The sequence below is a fragment of the Condylura cristata genome, unplaced genomic scaffold (genome assembly GCF_000260355.1).
Source record: "Condylura cristata isolate star-nosed mole 26May11 unplaced genomic scaffold, ConCri1.0 scaffold00022, whole genome shotgun sequence".
NCBI classification, from domain to species: Eukaryota; Metazoa; Chordata; class Mammalia; order Eulipotyphla; family Talpidae; genus Condylura; species Condylura cristata.
In genome coordinates, this window is record NW_004567123.1 from 28,634,147 (window position 1) to 28,650,041 (window position 15,895).

The 15,895-nt window shown below is 52.9% G+C and overlaps 2 protein-coding genes across 4 annotated transcripts; one reads left to right on the plus strand and one right to left on the minus strand.

The window, feature by feature from the left end:
• The first annotated feature begins 6 nt into the window (after window positions 1-6).
• On the plus strand, window positions 7-4,999 carry SNX21 (sorting nexin family member 21). Of its 3 annotated transcripts, XM_012728266.1 has the most exons (4): window positions 7-277; window positions 717-874; window positions 3,891-3,901; window positions 4,023-4,999. In XM_012728266.1, the coding sequence occupies exons 1-4, from the start codon at window positions 19-21 to the stop codon at window positions 4,039-4,041; spliced, it is 447 nt and encodes a 148-aa protein (XP_012583720.1). In that variant the 5' UTR covers window positions 7-18; the 3' UTR covers window positions 4,042-4,999. The 3 variants fall into 3 exon arrangements, with proteins under 3 accessions (XP_012583720.1, XP_012583718.1, XP_012583719.1); XM_012728264.1 differs by lacking the exon at window positions 3,891-3,901; XM_012728265.1 differs by lacking the exons at window positions 3,891-3,901; window positions 4,023-4,999 and adding an exon at window positions 998-2,471.
• An 88-nt stretch (window positions 5,000-5,087) lies between these two features.
• ACOT8 (acyl-CoA thioesterase 8) lies at window positions 5,088-15,675 on the minus strand. Its single transcript, XM_004687036.2, has 6 exons — window positions 15,491-15,675; window positions 14,080-14,216; window positions 9,191-9,416; window positions 7,095-7,252; window positions 6,473-6,667; window positions 5,088-5,329 (listed from the first exon to the last, which is right to left on the minus strand). Exons 1-6 carry the CDS (start codon window positions 15,604-15,606, stop codon window positions 5,211-5,213), a joined length of 951 nt encoding a protein of 316 aa, XP_004687093.1. The 5' UTR covers window positions 15,607-15,675; the 3' UTR covers window positions 5,088-5,210.
• Window positions 15,676-15,895: the final 220 nt, after the last annotated feature.

The window sequence follows — 15,895 nt, forward strand, 5'->3', positions numbered from 1 at the left end:
CGGTCCCCCCAGGGTGCCATGGCCTCGCGGCTCCTGCACCGGCTGCGGCACGCCCTGGCCGGCGAAGGCCCCGGGGAGGAGGCCACTGGCCCGGAGGCCGAGCAGTTCCCGGAGAGCTCGGAGCTGGAGGACGACGATGCCGAAGGCCTGTCCTCCCGCCTCAGCGGCACCCTCAGCTTCACCAGCGCGGAGGACGAGGACGACGAGGACGAGGACGACGAGGAGGCCGGCCCCGACCCGCTGCCCTCTGGAGACGGGGCTTCGGGAGAAGATGCAGGCGAGTGCGGGAGACGGAGGCGGGTCCCCGAGGCCCCTGGAGTTCTGCTGCCCAGCTGCGTTCCCCCCTCGTCCGAAACTCCGACACTTCTTTCTGTACCGTCGACCCGGCCCCCACATCTTGGCTGTGTGACCTTGAGAGAGTCACAGACCTCCCTGAGCCAAGTTTTCCCTGGTGTCAGACGGGGGCAACCAGCCCCCACCCGTGGTGCTGCCGGCCCTCAATCTACAGAGCCCGGGATACCGATGATATTTTGGGGGTGGAGATATTTTAGCGCCAACTGTCTGTGTCTGCTAGGCACCCAGTCCCTCGCTGGCCCTCAGTTACCTTGTATGTGAAATGGGGAGAAAGCCCGAGTCGCCTGTTAGGACGCTGAGGGAGGATATGGCAGGTGGCCCGGCCACCCTGGCCCACTGATGACAGTCGTGTGCCCCTGCAGAACAGAGCTCCCCACCTGAAGGACAGCGGGGCAGTCAGCTGCTGGCTCGCCAGTTGCAGGATTTCTGGAAGAAGTCCCGGAATACGCTGGTGCCCCAGCGGCTCCTCTTTGAGGTGACCAGTGCCAACGTGGTCAAGGACCCACCCTCCAAGTACGTGGTGAGTGAGGGCCCAGGACCCCCTGGGCTGGGAGTCTCGAAGTCTGGCTAAGACAAAGTAGGGAAGGCTTGAACTGCCCGGGAGCCCTGCTCCGTGGGTATTGATGGCTAATCCATTTTACAGGTGGGGAAACTGAAGCCAGAAAGGGGATGTAACTTGAGCAAGTCTTCAGGCACGTGACTTCTCTGAGACCGAGTAAAGAAGGGATTATGGAACTGCCTCCTTTCCTGGTTCTGTGACTAAGAGAACTGGTGTGTGTGTTCTCCCTGCCCCCCACACTAGGGTTTTGTAAACTGTATAAGATGCAAGGTGCATAGGAAAAAATATTCTCTGCGTCACACTTGACACCCAAGTTGGTTAGTAGCCAAAACAATGGGTGCTGGGTCCAGACCAACCGTGAGAGAAATCTCACTCACTACCAACCAGTTTGACCTGGCTGGGTTGTGTAACTTGGATGACTGTTTTCTTCATCAGAGCTAGGGGGATAAGGCACAGGGTCAAGCAGGAATGAAGTCAGTGCAGGCCTTGGCATTATGGAGTGCGCGATAAGAATGGCAGCTGCTACTCTTTCATTTTGGATAGAAAGTGTTTGGCACCTAGGGCCTCTTGTGACCCCCTTACAAACCGGGGAATCAATCCTCAGGCACCTGCCCTATGTGGAGTATCCGGTCCCAAGTGTTGGACTTAGGGAATGAGGGTAAAGAACAGTGTGGGGGAGTGTCCCTGCTTTCCCTGCTAAGGGAAAGAGGAGAATGAGGTTGGCCGGGCCCTGCCCCAGGCTAGGCCCGAAACCTGGCTGGCTGGTTCTGGCCAGGGCAGCTCCCTGCCTGTCACCTCCCTCCTCTTCACACCCCTCCTCCAATTCTGACTCAGTGGGAAGGGGGCCCTGGGCCTCTCCACCCTTTTCTGCTGCTGTTAGTAAACAAGGGGCCACGCCCACGAGGGACTGCTCCAGTGAGCAGGGGTTGACGCACATCAGGTCCTAAGTGGCCTGAATCCTGGCCAGGGTCTTACACGGGCTGGAAGCCCCAAGGGTCAGTTATCAGGGAGCAGCTGGGAGACAGGGAAGTATCTGGGAGACCCTGGAACAGAATGACAAGATAGATGCATGGCAGAGGCCTGGCCTGCCTCACCAGGGCCTCTTTTGTCTAGTGGGGACCCCAAGTCCCTATTTAATGTCAGGGGGCTTAGCACACAGATGTTGGAATTGGACTGTTCCATTTGCCAGCTGTGAGCTCCGGGAATCCCTTTGGCAATTTGTGGAGCCTGTTTCCTCATCTCTCAGAGGTCAGGACAAGTTCTGTCTGGTGCCCTTGTGAAGAAATAGTAGGTGTCGGGGCTCAGCACGGCACAGGCCAGGGGCTCAGTGGTGCTACTGTCCCCGTCTGCTTCAGTAACGCATCACAAGGATACCATGGATATAAAATGTGGGAGTTTTTTGTTTGTTTGTTTGTTTTGGTCAATTTAAGGAAAGCTAGATGAACACCTGGGGTTTTTATAGACCAGTGCTTCCTGAAGTGTGTTCTGTAGAAAAATGGTTCCCTGGAATGTTAATCTCTGTTCCTTTTTTTTTTTTTTTTAAAGGGGAGGGGGGCCGTCAAAATGTTTTGGGAATGCAGGGTTAAATGAGAGTAAAGTAAGTTTCCTTCTTTTTTAAGATTTATTTGTTTGTGCAGACCAGAGGTGCTGGGGGGCCAGACTGAGAGGATTCACCAGACACAGAGTGGGGAGCAGATGTACTGAAATACACTCTGGAGGGGGTAGTGGGGGAGACAGGAGCTGTCTGCTGCACCCTGTGGGTGGCCCACAGGGCCTGAGCGCAAACTCATGCTGGTGGCTGATGATACTTAACCCGTGCACCACCAGCGAGGCCCAAAGTCAGTTTCTTTCTTGATATACAGTTTACTCTTTGACATTAATGTGCACTGAGAGTCTTCAGGGGAAGGACAGAGTAGATACCCCTAGCTGTGCAGAGTGCCTGTGAACCCAGCCGTGTTACAGAACAAATGGGAGAGATAAGTAGGGTTTGCTGTGAGTACGCCTTTCATCCCAGGCTTGCTCATCCCCATTTGAAACCTGCTGGCTCTCAGCACTATTACAGATTAATCCACATGTGGGGTCTCCGTCCCGCGGGGAGCTCCACCATCATCTCGCTTAGTGTTTCCCAAACTTCAGTCCTCCAGTACCACCTTCTCTCGTCCTCTCTAAAAGCTACTGGACTGTTCTCTGCCTTTCTTTTAATAAACCTGTTTTTTCTTAAGTAAGTTTAAAAGACAAGTTTATAGCTCTAGTGGATGTGGAAAGCCTCCCTTGCCATAAAGAGGAAAGTGTACAAACGAGAGCAGCGAAAGTGAAACAGCATGATTAAATCTTCCTCCAGGCTGTTGCCTGCAAGCCCTACTTGTGATTAGCTTTTTTAGGTCTTTTCTAGAAACAGAGAGGAGAACATTGGAGAATTATGTTCTAAAAACCAAACTGAGGACTTCTCAGTTGTGATCAGATTCAGAGAATTAGAGAGGGGTCACCTCCTGTCTGGTTCAGCTCTTACTTGCTCTCGCAACCACCTAACAGCTCGGTCCCAGAGCCCTACATGTTCCCGGCTTGAGTAAACACAGACCTGGGCCATTGCTCCATTTCCCTGAGAAAGACAGGCCAAAGAGGGGCCTCCCTTGCCTGGCACCACAGTGGTGGAGTGGCTGGCCTGGGGTTAGAACTGGAGTAGAGTCCAGTGGACTTTTCACACGTGGGCTCCTGCGGATCTCCGGAGGCCTGTCCCATTCTAGGGCTGACTGCAATCCCCCGCTGTTGCCAGAGAGGCCCTAGAAGTCAGCCCAGAGATCAGCCTGGGTTTAGCTCGCCCGTGGTTTTCCAGAAGGCCTGTCTGAAAAGGGCCGCCCTATTGGGTGGGGACCTGCCCCCGCAATGGCCCAAGAAGGGGCAGGAGGGCAGCAGCTGCAGCCTCCAAAGCTCACATTTGTCTTTCTCTCCCTGTGCTGCCTTGGGCCCGGTGACTCAGACGAGCCTCAGGTAAGATGGGCTGGGCTCGCCAGCACCTGGGCTCAGTCTCAGGGGTGAGGGCAAGAGGTGGGCGTGAGGTGGGCGGGGCCCTGGGCACTTGCACCTGCCTTGACCCCCACCCTCCCTGCAGCTCTACACCCTCGCCGTGATGGGCCCGGGTCCACCAGATCGCCAGCCTGCCCAGATCTCTCGCCGCTACTCAGACTTTGAGCGATTGCACAGAAACCTGCAGCGGCAGTTCCGGGGTCCCATGGCTGCCATCTCTTTCCCCCGTAAGCGCCTGCGCCGTAATTTTACTGCAGAGACCATCGCCCGCCGCAGCCGGGCCTTCGAGCAATTTTTGAGCCACCTGCAGTCAGTGCCCGAGCTGCGCCAGGCCCCAGCGCTGCAGGACTTCTTCGTGCTGCCTGAGCTGCAGCGGGCACAGAGCCTCACCTGTACTGGGCTCTATCGGGAGGCTCTGACACTCTGGGCCAATGCCTGGCAGCTACAAGCCCAGTTGGGCATCCCCTCAGGCCCAGACCGCCCTCTGCTGACGCTGGCTGGGCTAGCTGTGTGCCACCAGGAGTTGGAGGACCCCGGGGAGGCCCGAGCATGCTGTGAGAGGGCCTTGCAACTCCTGGGGGGCAAGAGCCCCCACCCTTTGCTGGCACCCTTTCTGGAGGCTCATGTGCGGCTCTCCTGGCGCCTAGGCTTGGACAAACGGCAGTCAGAGGCCCAGCTTCAGGCCCTCCAGGAGGCGGGCCTGACCCCCACACCACCCCCCAGTCTCAAAGAATTGCTCATCAAGGAGGTACTGGACTAATCTTGGCTAGACTTAAGGCCTTCATGGGGCAAAGCACTGCCCCAGGTGAAGCAGGGGTGGTGAGGACACAGACAGCGGTTGGGAGGCTGTAGGGGTGCTGGAAACCCCTCAGAGTTCCACAGAGAACATGTAGCAGAACCGAGGAAACACGCTGCTTCTGTTGAGCTGCGCTCAGGACAAGCTCTGGCTGAGGTGAGATGGCACAGAAAGCCCAGCACAGCCTCTCCGGTTTATAAACAGCTGGGGGGCTGTGCCCCACGGCAAGGCTAGTGTCCCCTTCTCTGTCCACCCCCAAACCAGCAAAGGGAGCCTGGGACGCTACTCTGTCCTGGAGTTGATGGCTGGAGGGAGGGCTGAGTTCCAGCCCAAGGGAATTAAAGGCCAGCAGCCCCAGTAGTATCAGTCTCTTTATTGGGTGTGAGGGACAGGAGGCTCAGCCCCCAAATATACCTCCCAGCTCAGGAGTGGGGGGCAAGGGAGATCCTGAAGCCCAGGCCAGGCTGGGACCTCTGGCTACAGCATGCTCTTTGAGACCTGGGGCTTCACTCGGATCACGCCCTCCTGGGCACAGGACACAGCCAGGACCCCGTCCCGACGCCACAGCCTCCCATGCACCAGCCCCCGGGAGCCACCTGCGTACAAGGAGAAGGGTGAGAATGGCTTCTGTCCTTCGGCAGAGCCAGATGCGCTTCTAGAAGAGGATCCTGCCCAGGTCGGGCTCCCCACCCCACCCCACCCTCGCCCCCCGTAAGGTCACACTGAGTGTTGAGATCACTCCAAGTCTCCAAGTAGTCCTTGATGAGACAGTATGGCCTGGTGGGCCTGGGGAGCACTTCCTCCCATGGCACCCCATTTGACAGTTGAAAGCACTTTCATAGCCTCTCACTTCCTCAGAAAGTCACAGGGAGGAGTTCTGAGAGGCTTAGCCAAGCAGAGCTGCCCTACCTCTAGCCACTTGTGTCAGGCAATTCATCAGTTCCCTTTATTATAAATCAAACCAGGACCTTCAGACGAATAATTCATGAGAAATACCCCAGGCACATACCTAAGTGGTTGAAGAAGAGAGGAGCGCCCGGGGCCAGGAGGCCCGCCCACCCCCACCCCCACCCCAGACTCCCTCTTGCTGGCCTTGGGCCAGAGTCTGGTGCTGTGGAGGAGCTGCTGTGTCCCTCACACAGCGGCTTAGTCCTCACAGTAGCCAAGAGGAGCAGCGCTGCTGTCCCACTCTCCAGGTGATGACTGTGAGGTCCAGGAAGCTCAGGAACGTGGCCTTAAGGATCAGACCAGAACCCAAGGCTCTGACTTCCAGGTGCCGATCCTGTACTGTGACGCTACTGGCCCAGAGACCCCGGTATAAAACTGCCTTAAGTTTTGTCCCTGTTCAACAAAGCCTCTCTTCATTTCAAATGTCCTTCCCTGTACAGCCATGCAGGAACGCTGACACTGGACACTGGGAGTCCAGCTTTCTCTGTCGACTGATGAGAGTAGTAGTCTAAGTAAATACTCCCTGCCCTGAACCAGCTTAATCATCAAAACCACTCAGGGAACTTCTTAAAAATACAGATTCTTGGCCCTCACCCAAGACCCACTCAGTTGAAAGCTTGGGGTGAATCTGAGAATCTGTTTTAAAAAATCCTCCCCAAGTGGCAGGCTCTAGAGCAACCCCACTTGTTTAGCTGGCTCATAGGCTCAGACAGGAGATGGGACTTGCCCAAGAAAGCAGGCTCCCTGAACCCCCAAGGTCAGTGCCCTGGCCCCATCACCCCCATACTCACCAGCCCAGGGGCTCTCGCACTCATAGAGCATCCAGTGGTCGGCTCGGAAAGGGGTGTGGAACCACATGGAGTGGTCCAGGGAGGCCATGAAGTGCACCCGATGCTGCCACCGGTGGGGCAGCATGGCTGTGCCCAGGAAGGCGTAGTCTGAGATGTAGGCAGCTACGCAGCAGTGCATCTTGATGTCGCCCTCCCCTGCAACAGGCCCGGCCCCGTCAGCCCTGGTCAGCCCTGGCCTCTGGGCTTTACAGCTCAGGCCTGCAGGGAGGTGGGGAGAAGGGGCTCCACGCAGAGACGTGCAGACTCACTGCACATGGGCTCAGGCCCAAGGTGTGTGTGGGGTGACTGAGTACTGAGATCTGGCCTTCACTGCTGAGCCCCCCACCCTAGACCCTGGAAGCGATGTCTTCCGTTTGCACAGAGGCGCCTTATGGTGAGCAGTGGACCTGGAGAAGCATCTCAAGAAGGTGCCTCGCCTTAGGGTTATAGTTACCTCCCCACTCTCCCCACACAGAGGGCTGAGAAGCCCTGGTGAAAGAGCTGAGCCAGCGTCTCCGTCACCAGGTGAAGTAACAGGCCCGGAGCCCTGAAGAGTCTCCTTCAGTCCGTGGGGTCTTCTTACCAATATAGCCCCGTGCTCTCACCCAGAACATCTGTTTGGGCTCCGCGGTCTGCAGGTGGCTCACAGTGGGTGGGTTTATCAACTTGATCTCAATGGGCACCTCCTGGGCAGCGATTCGGTTCAGTCCCACTCGGTACTTTGCTTGGAGGTTAGGGTCCCTGAAAGTGAAGGGGAGACAGACTCAGGAAGAGAAGGAGCTGCTCCTCTGAGCTGCCTCTTCCGATTGCCTGTGTTCCTCACCGGGCCTCCTGGCGTACCCAAAAGCACCCCACACCCCTGGCAGGCAGGACAGTACAGCAGGGACCCAAGTAACGTCGTTTCAGTCAACATTATGATGAGGGTGAAAAAAAATTCCCCACCAACGTAGAAGGGACCGTTGTTAATCCAGAACTTGGGCTCGTTACGTCCTTTGCATAAAATCACAGTCAAGAGCGCGCCGATGACATTCAGTGAGGACTTGCTGTAGCATGTTTGAATCCCTTTGCTGCCATATGGCCATTTGCAGGTTAGCCATCGGGGCCTATTTCCCCGTCTGCAGAATGTCGCTAAGGACAGAGCTACCTCATAATTCCCACCCTGGAGAAGACCAGGCAACGTACCTAAAGCCAACACATCTCAGGCAGTGGATGCACCTGTCCTCTTACACCCATCAACTCGTTCCTCCCTGCCACCTGTGAGGTTGATGCCATCGTCACCCCATCTCATAAATAAGCACCCAGTGGCTGGCTCAAAAGTAGAGAAAGTGGGGCTTGGGCCCAGGCCAACCGCTCCACAGTTCAAACTCTAAATCACTTCACTATTCTAAACAAAGGGGAAGTGACCGCCCAGCTGGCACTACTGAGTTACCTAACTGAACAACAGGGAACACCGTGTCCCAGCCGAGGAGTCCATTTCCAAGGCCTTCACTCCAGTAACAACCACCCCTAGAGCCCTTCACCGAGATTTCCATGTTTATCCCTGTACTCTGTAGACTTCTGTGACGATGGTACATTCTACATCTGTGCTGTCCACTAAAGTAACCACTAGCCACATGTGGCCAGTAGTGCTTGACGTGTGGGAGTGGGATGAGGAACTGAACTGCTAATTCTATTCCATGTTAATAGAGCCACACATGGCTAGTGGCTTTCTTAGCTGTTGACTCAGGGCCCTTTAAACATAGTCCTTTCATTTTGGGAAACACTTGTAAGCTCTGCCTCTGTCAGCAGCGGCAGCTTTACGGTCCACGGAGCTCTCACTAAGCCTTATTATCCTGTTACTGAGGCCTCACTCAGCCTTGGTTGACAGGGTTATTGGCATTACCACCCAGCACGGAGGACACCAGTTCTGAGTGGGAAGGCAACTTGCTCAAACTCAGCCAGCCGGTAGAGAGGATCTAGATTTGAGCCTGACTTTTCCCAGGTTCAAACTCACCTCTGTCCTATCCCCCCTGCCGGCCGCTGGGCCGTTACTAACCAGGCAGACAGAGGCACTCTCCCTAGGACATGGCCATGGAGTAGGCCAGCACCAATGTCCATTCTCAGTTGTTAATGAAAAGCAGGGCCCTGCAAGGCTGTGTTGCACGTGTAGCAGGACACAGCTCACAGGCAGCAGCCAGAATCCCTGTGTCTGTGCCGGGCTGGGAGCATGAGCTCTTCGCCCTGCCCAGCAGCTCCCCAGCTAATTAGCTGTAGTCCAAGTGCAAAATATATTTGGCCAGGTGATCATCAAAATATCTCACACACACTAAGCAAAGGCAACAGGGACTCACCCCTGCCAGGCTGCCACCCCTCGGACGCTGCTGGATCATGGGTGGGCTCGAGGGGAGGGGTCACACAGGGGCAGAGCGGGGGATATTTACCAAGTGGTTATAGAAGTATTTTCAAAGAAGTATAACAACCGACAAGCTCACAGTGCCTGAGCCGGCTGAATAGAAGCCCTGCGTTTCACAGCGTGAGCCCAGCACACACGCTCACACACACCTGAAACTCAAGCTTCACGAGAGGATTCTGACCTACTCTTTTCTAGGCTGCCATGGTTTTTAAATGCTGGTCACGAGCCACCTCAGGATTTCGTGACCACTGCAGTCTGAACACTGTCCTGGGCGTGGGGTCTCTCACCTCAAATACTGCTCAATGAGGGCTTCGTGGTCCAGCAGCTCCTCAGGTGGGGGGACGGGGGGCATGGAGAACTGGTGCTGCATCGCGCTGGGCTGGACCTGCTGGAAGGAGGCCTGGCAGATGAAGATGGGCTTGCCATGTTGCACCGCCTTCACGGAGCGCACGGAGAAGCTCTTCCCTGTTCGTGTCCGTTCTACCTGGTACAGTACTGGCACTTTTGGATCTCCTGCAGTGGGCACAAGGGACACAGTGAGCCCCTAGGTCTGGTCATTCTCCATGCCTTTTCTGCTCATGCTTTTCTAATGACCGAGGTCCACGAAGGCTCAGACCTGGGGACACGAGAACACCAGATCCTGCCAGCCACCTGCTGCCATGTGGTGGATGCCTCTGACGTCAGCGTAGAACCAAAGGGACAGAGCCAGATTCCCTGCATTTGATTCTGGTTCTGCCACTTAGGCGCTTTGTGACTTTGGGAAGGTCACTTAACCTCTCTGAGCAGTATTCACGTCTATAAAATGGGGGTTATCACAGCAGTCATCTCTCCCAGCTCTTTCATAAGCAGGCGACAGCGTCATCGTTGGAAAGTGTTTAGAATAATATCCAGCACATAGTAAGTGTTCTGTGGTAAGTAAAATGAACGCTTTCAGCTTTTGTCTTGTTCCATCTGTACCTGGGACCCTGCCATGGGTCCAGTCTCTTTTGTTCAGATCAGGGGTCAGCAAATCTGGCCCGCTGCCAATTTTTCTGTTGTTTGTTTTCCCTCTTTCTTGATTTTTGAGAACAAAGGCTATTTATTCAGAGTTTATAAAGCAAAGGAGTCAGCCACCACCACTACATTTGCCAGAGATTCCAAGGCTTTCTGCTGGAGGGATGGGAGAGTTTATTGGGATGCCGTGGTTGGAGACTACTGGAAGGGAATGCAGAGGCTGGCTAGCTTGAAGCGGGGCATCCTTTATAATTGGTTAAGGGTTTATATTTGCTTTCTCTCATTGGTCCTAGTTGGAAACAGGCAAAAATTAGGGAAGCTGTCAGTTCCTGTTTGGACTGCTTGATACAGGGGCTGTTGTCTGGCTTCCCCGACTGGTTCCTAGAGATAGTGAATCATGTATTTTGTATATGGCCTGGCCATTGTCTAATTGAATATCGATTCTCTCAAGAAAAATCTGCTGTCGGTCATTTCATCCTCGTTACAACAGAAGTCACCAGGCCCTTTTCCTCTGGGTGTCTATACTCACAGCACAGAAGGTGTCACCCCTAGTTCAGGACTGTTGAGCTTTGACATGCAGGTCAGAAAAAGTTTTTAGGGGGAAAAGCCTCCCCGGGGGTCCCTGAAGTCCTTCACTGCCTCCAGGTCGGAAGCCTGACACCTAGGCAGTGAGATGTCTGGAGGATGATTTTCAATTTTCAAATGAAAAGACATTAGAAAAGCACTGCACCCCTGCCCAACCCAAAGGGGGTTCAGCCAGCCCCAGGGGTCACTTAACACCAGTAACTGCACGAAGCCCGATTGTCTGCCCAGCTCTGTAACCCATCACTGCCAAAGGGGCCCCAGCCCCTCAGAACAGGAACTCCTTAAGGTGAGAAGCCTTTAAGATAGGTTTCCCTGGCCTCCCTGGTGGCGGTGGGTTAAGCATTGGCCTGAGTTCTGTCCCCAGCCAGAAACAAACCCACAGGGCGCAGCAGACGTCTCCTGTCTCCCTGCCGCTCCCCTCAGCAATGTATTTCAGTAGATCCACCTGTTTGTTCCCCACACTGTCTTTGGTGAGTCCTCTTACCCCTGCACCTCTGACCTGCACCCCAGCAATTTATGCGGGGAAAAAGAAAAAAGAGAAAGGTTTCCCATGAGTCCAGATTCCAGAGGTAGCTACTTGTGCCGTCTGATTTCGGGGTAAGGAAAGAAGCCTCCCTTTCCTGCTACTATTTTAAAAAGTAAGGGAAAAAGAGCAACAGAGAGGAAGCCCCCTTGGGTGGATCACAGTCCTTTCAGTTACTGGTGGTTTGCCTTTCAGTGTGAATGAGCACCAGACCTATTCTTGGACATTTTTATTGAACAGAGCAGGCAGGTCCTGAAGCATACAGAAGGGAGGGAGCTAGTGGCTGAGGGCTGTATGCCAGGAAGGGTTACTAACTTATGTCTTCTGCACTGGTCTCACAATACCCATGCAAATTAGGTCTTATCTCCAATGTACAGAAGAGGAAACTGATGTGGTAAGTTACACTTTGGGGGATACAGCCCATTTGTTTATATATTGTCTACTCATACTCTTGCCCACAAAACCTAAAATATTTATTTACTATCTGGCCCTTCACAGAACAATGTTTACTGCCTGCTGCTCTAGAATTTCCAAGCCCTAAACCTATACCAGGTCAGATGACTCTGAAGTACATTCTCTCACTCATGTATCTGGAAAAATACCTTGCAGAAAATTTAGAGCCCCCCCCCAAGAAAAACAAGCAAAAAAGTCTAATATTCTGGGCCTTTAAGGAATGGATATGATAAATGGCAAGGATCAACACACACGTGTGCACACACACTCACATACATCAATCCCTAGCAGCTTTTATTGTCAGTCATTGGAACATCATCATTAGTTACAGCATTTGATGTACTCAGTAGACGGTCACATCACAATCTGGTAAGAGGACTCCCCTTTTTGCTTTGCTGCCAGGAAGCCCAGAACTTTCACATAAAACTACAACATGCTGCGGCCCAATTTATTGACAGAAGTCATTTCCCCCAACGCCCTTAAACCACTAGCCTCCTGCCTTTCATTTGACTAGTCCTATAACAGCTGCCAAGTATTATAAGCTGTTTTGCTGCCTTTCAAGAAGCAAGGAGGGACACAAATAATTGTGAATTTTTGATTAATTTTGAAATAGTAGCTTGGGCATCACTCCTTTCATGCTAAACCTGGATGGAAAGTTTCCAAGGAAAAGCCTATGTCCCCAGCACCTTGGCAGCTCGCCCATCTTTGGGATTACGTAAGAGTGAAAGACCTGTGCAGACTGAGGAAAAAGTGTGATGCCTGGACACACACAAACTCAGGTTCAAATCCTGGTTCTGCCCCGCTGAGCACCATCGCAGCTGATTACATAACCTCTTAAGGCTCCAGTTTGAATGGTGGCAGAATACTCCTGCTTCATGTTTACTTAGGAGGACTAAGCAGGAGAATGTAGACAGCAGTGCACTGTTATGTTTTAATTATCCTTTTAAATGCATCAAAAATTAATATTTAACGGAAAACTAGCAACATGCCAGGTCCTGCACTAGGTAACTTTATCTGTGAGAACTGAAACTGCACACTGAACCTCTCCCTGGTCTCCTAGTAAGAAGAAAGTTCAAAGACCTACAGAGACTAGAGTTAGGGCTGGCTGGCCCTGTTGGGTGAAGAAGTCTTGCGTGCAGGAGAAATGAAATCAAAACCTCTCAGTCTGTTGCTGACCAGAGGCAGTTACAGGAAGTCCAAAAAACCAGCACCCAATCATGAGTCTCCTAAGCGGAGTTTGGGTAAAATTTAACTACCCTGAGGTCTCACTGCCCTCGGTGCAAAGATTCTGAGTCAGAAGCACCCAGAGAGTTTTGACACATCAGAACCCAAGGGCAAAAGCCAGAAGTCCTGGCAAAATCTAATGTATTATTTGACCACAGTACTGTTTTTCATAAGAAAATGATTCCCTTCTTTCCTAGGGTGTATCCTCTCCCCCAAACCAGGGACTCAGTTCTCTCAGGGTGAGATCAATCTGTTACGATTCTGCTCCTTGATTATCTAGTGAAGTCTGCAGTTCTCACTAGAGCTGGGGTCTTCACTTCAGTCCACACCTGTAAAGACTCAGTGCTTTTAGAAACAAAATGAAGAAACACATTTCCAGGGACTAAATAACCCCCCTGCCCCTGAACACAAAATAAAGCGAAACTCCCCAGAGGCGAAAAGGGTCACATTATCTTATGAAGGACTAAATGCCAAAAAGCCAGCACTTTTGGGAGTTTACAACCAAGCTGAAGAAGTAAAGGCCATGTGTGTTCCTAATTATCATAGAGGTAAGTGCTGGACTGGACCCATGGTGAGTACGCAGGGATTTTAGAGCCGTGCCCAGCAGGAAGAGTCAGGTAATAAGAGGACCATAGGAAAAAAGGGAATTTACCACTGTAACTATTTCATATTTGTCAAAGGAAGTGGGAAAGCCCATTACCATTTTAATACCAATCACATATTGTACTAAAAATTGTAAAAAGCACCATACATTCTCAGCTCTTGGGACTATGTAGAAAACACTGATTATTAAAACTGGAGGCATCTGCCCAAGGAGAAGGGAAAAGCAGAAGTGTGTGGTGAGATCTTTGTATTTCTCAAGAGTACGGTTTTCAAAGACTCCTCTCTGTTTGATCCAGAGCTGTGAGCAGCTAGCAGTCAGCTGGTGAAAATATCCTTGATTGTGCCCACCCCCATTTTACAGGTGGGATAATCAAGCCTCACTCAAGGTCAGCAGCAAATTCACGGCAAAGCTGAACTCAGACCCTAGACTTCTAGATTCCCAGGCTGGTATTTTCTTCTCCAAGTCAAGCTGGCTACCTCATACCCCCTAGGAGAGGTTATAACACCTCTCCACGAATCCAGCTCAGCACTAGGCACCAGAAAGCATGTAAAGAACAAGAACAAAAGCTATTAAACAGCAATCTCCTGTCATCATGGGCCCACTAACAGCTACCTGGTGAGTTCCACTGGTGTGTTCCAAGGCTTTTCTAGAGCCCATCTCACAAGTCAAACCTGCGGGGGTCAAATAGATCTCCTTTCCTCCACCCTTCTCTTCCTCTTTTCTTTCTCCTCTGTCAGCCCCCACTGGGCAGGAAGAAGTGGCTGCTGGGAAGGGGACAGAAAGGGATGGCTTACCTGCCCGAACGAAGTAGCAGTGCAGGGAATGTACATGGACATCTTCACTCACAGACTTGGCTGCAGCCACCAGGGCCTGGCCCACAATCTGACCCCCGAACAGCCGCTGAGTTGTGGGTACCCAGTGATGCCTTCCTCTGTGGGAAGAAAGGGCAAGCAGAACAGGCTTGGGGTCTGGGACAAATCCTGGGACCGTCAATGGCTGCCAGTACCCATTTTAGGGACTGGGATCCTTTTGAGAATCTGGTAAGAACTATGAACCCCTTCTCCAACCAAGTGTCCATACAATACTCTACATATAATTAGTGGCCTCCTAGACCATTCTGTGAACTTGAGGACCACTTGACCCATCTATGGATCCATCCCCTTATATTCCACTACAAGTTTGGACAGGGATCAGAGAGAAGTGACTAGAACCAGGTCACATAGTTTAAATACTGCCCATCCTGTACAGTACCTTCGGACCCAAGTCCAGAGTTGGCGTCCACCATACAAAGATGAGGTAGAAGCCTACTGAGTCAATCAAGATGAACCCCAAGATCTCAGGGTGGAATGTGTTAAAGGCCTGCCACTTATACCCCTTGACATTGCACCGGCTTAGTTTCCAAGAACTAGATTTAGAGCGTGAAGGTCCCACTTCAAGTCCAATCCCTTCAGCTTACCAGTGAGGAAATGAGGCCCAAGAGTTTAAAAGGCATGCCCAGTGAGGGCTCCTGAAGGATTTAGATCCCCCCAGCACCACCACCACCACCACCCAGGCCCCTAAGCCAAGCTAGGCTTCTACCTCACCTTTGTATGGTGGACGCCACCCTGGACTTGGGGTCAGAAGGTCTACACACTGTACGGGATGGGCGTCATACAGAGCATCGCAAATAGCCACCCCCTCCCGGGAAGTTATGACTCTTAAGGGTGTTGGGGGGCAGGGAGATTGGAGAGGGGGGTAAGTTAACACTGAAGATAGCTTCCAGTAAGCCAAAACTGTTAAATTTCCAGCTGCTGAGTGAGACTTAGTCTCAGAATGCACAATGACCCCACCAAGTGGTCGGAATGGGTATACAGAAGGGGGAAAAACGAATGCTCCGAGGGGCAGATACATTTTCAATTTGACCAGCTGCGTGCCCTTGGACAAGTCACCACCCTCATGACTGACTCCCCCAGGGACAGGACCCCACAGGACAGGCTGCGGAGAAGGCTGTCTCAGGTCACCCCTTTATTTGCCCCTGTCGCCAGGTGGCCAGAGAGGGTGAGAAGACACAGTAGCAGCGACAATAGTTCTGTCGGGGATAGAAGACAAGCCTGCACGCCGCGTGAGCCCATCCTCGCCCCAAAGCAGGGTGCTAAGAGGCGGCGGCGGTCCTGATCAGGAGCCTCTGTCCCAATGTGGGGGTGCGGGACTGGTGGGGCCGGCTACCTGAAGAGATCCTCGTCCAGCGGCTCAAGGTTAAGGACACTAGTGACCAGGACGCTGCGGAGGTCCCCTGGGGGATCGCCGCCGCCCTGCTCATCCTCCGGGGCCTGCGGGGACATGGCGATCTCCCTACGGACCCAGGACTCGCGCCGGACCCGACACGAAGAGACCCACTGAGAACGCGCAGGTTCCGGCAGCTTGTTCTAGCAGCCGGAAGTCCTCTGCGTCCCGGGAAAAGCGTGGTGACGGTTACGATTGGTCAGCTCTCCTGTCAGTCTTCGGGATTACGCTACTTTTCTCTAGCGATTGGAGCAAATAAGTGACAGTCTGAGAATCTCGTGTGTTATTGGATATGACCGAGAGGGGCGGAGCCCGGGGCAGAATAATAAGGGCTGAGAGTCATTTCCC

Excerpts from the sequence above, each read along its gene's own strand:
- SNX21 (XM_012728264.1), top strand. The coding sequence starts at position 19 with ATGGCCTCGCGGCTCCTGCACCGGCTGCGGCACGCCCTGGCCGGCGAA. Across the intron at positions 278-716 it reads GGCTTCGGGAGAAGATGCAG|AACAGAGCTCCCCACCTGAA; the intron begins GCGAGTGCGGGA and ends GTGCCCCTGCAG. Across the intron at positions 875-4,022 it reads ACCCACCCTCCAAGTACGTG|CTCTACACCCTCGCCGTGAT; the intron begins GTGAGTGAGGGC and ends CCCTCCCTGCAG.
- ACOT8 (XM_004687036.2), bottom strand. The coding sequence starts at position 15,606 with ATGTCCCCGCAGGCCCCGGAGGATGAGCAGGGCGGCGGCGATCCCCCA. Across the intron at positions 7,253-9,190 it reads CTCATTGAGCAGTATTTGAG|GGACCCTAACCTCCAAGCAA; the intron begins GTGAGAGACCCC and ends CTTCACTTTCAG. Across the intron at positions 5,330-6,472 it reads GTGCGAGAGCCCCTGGGCTG|GTGGCTCCCGGGGGCTGGTG; the intron begins GTGAGTATGGGG and ends CCTTGTACGCAG.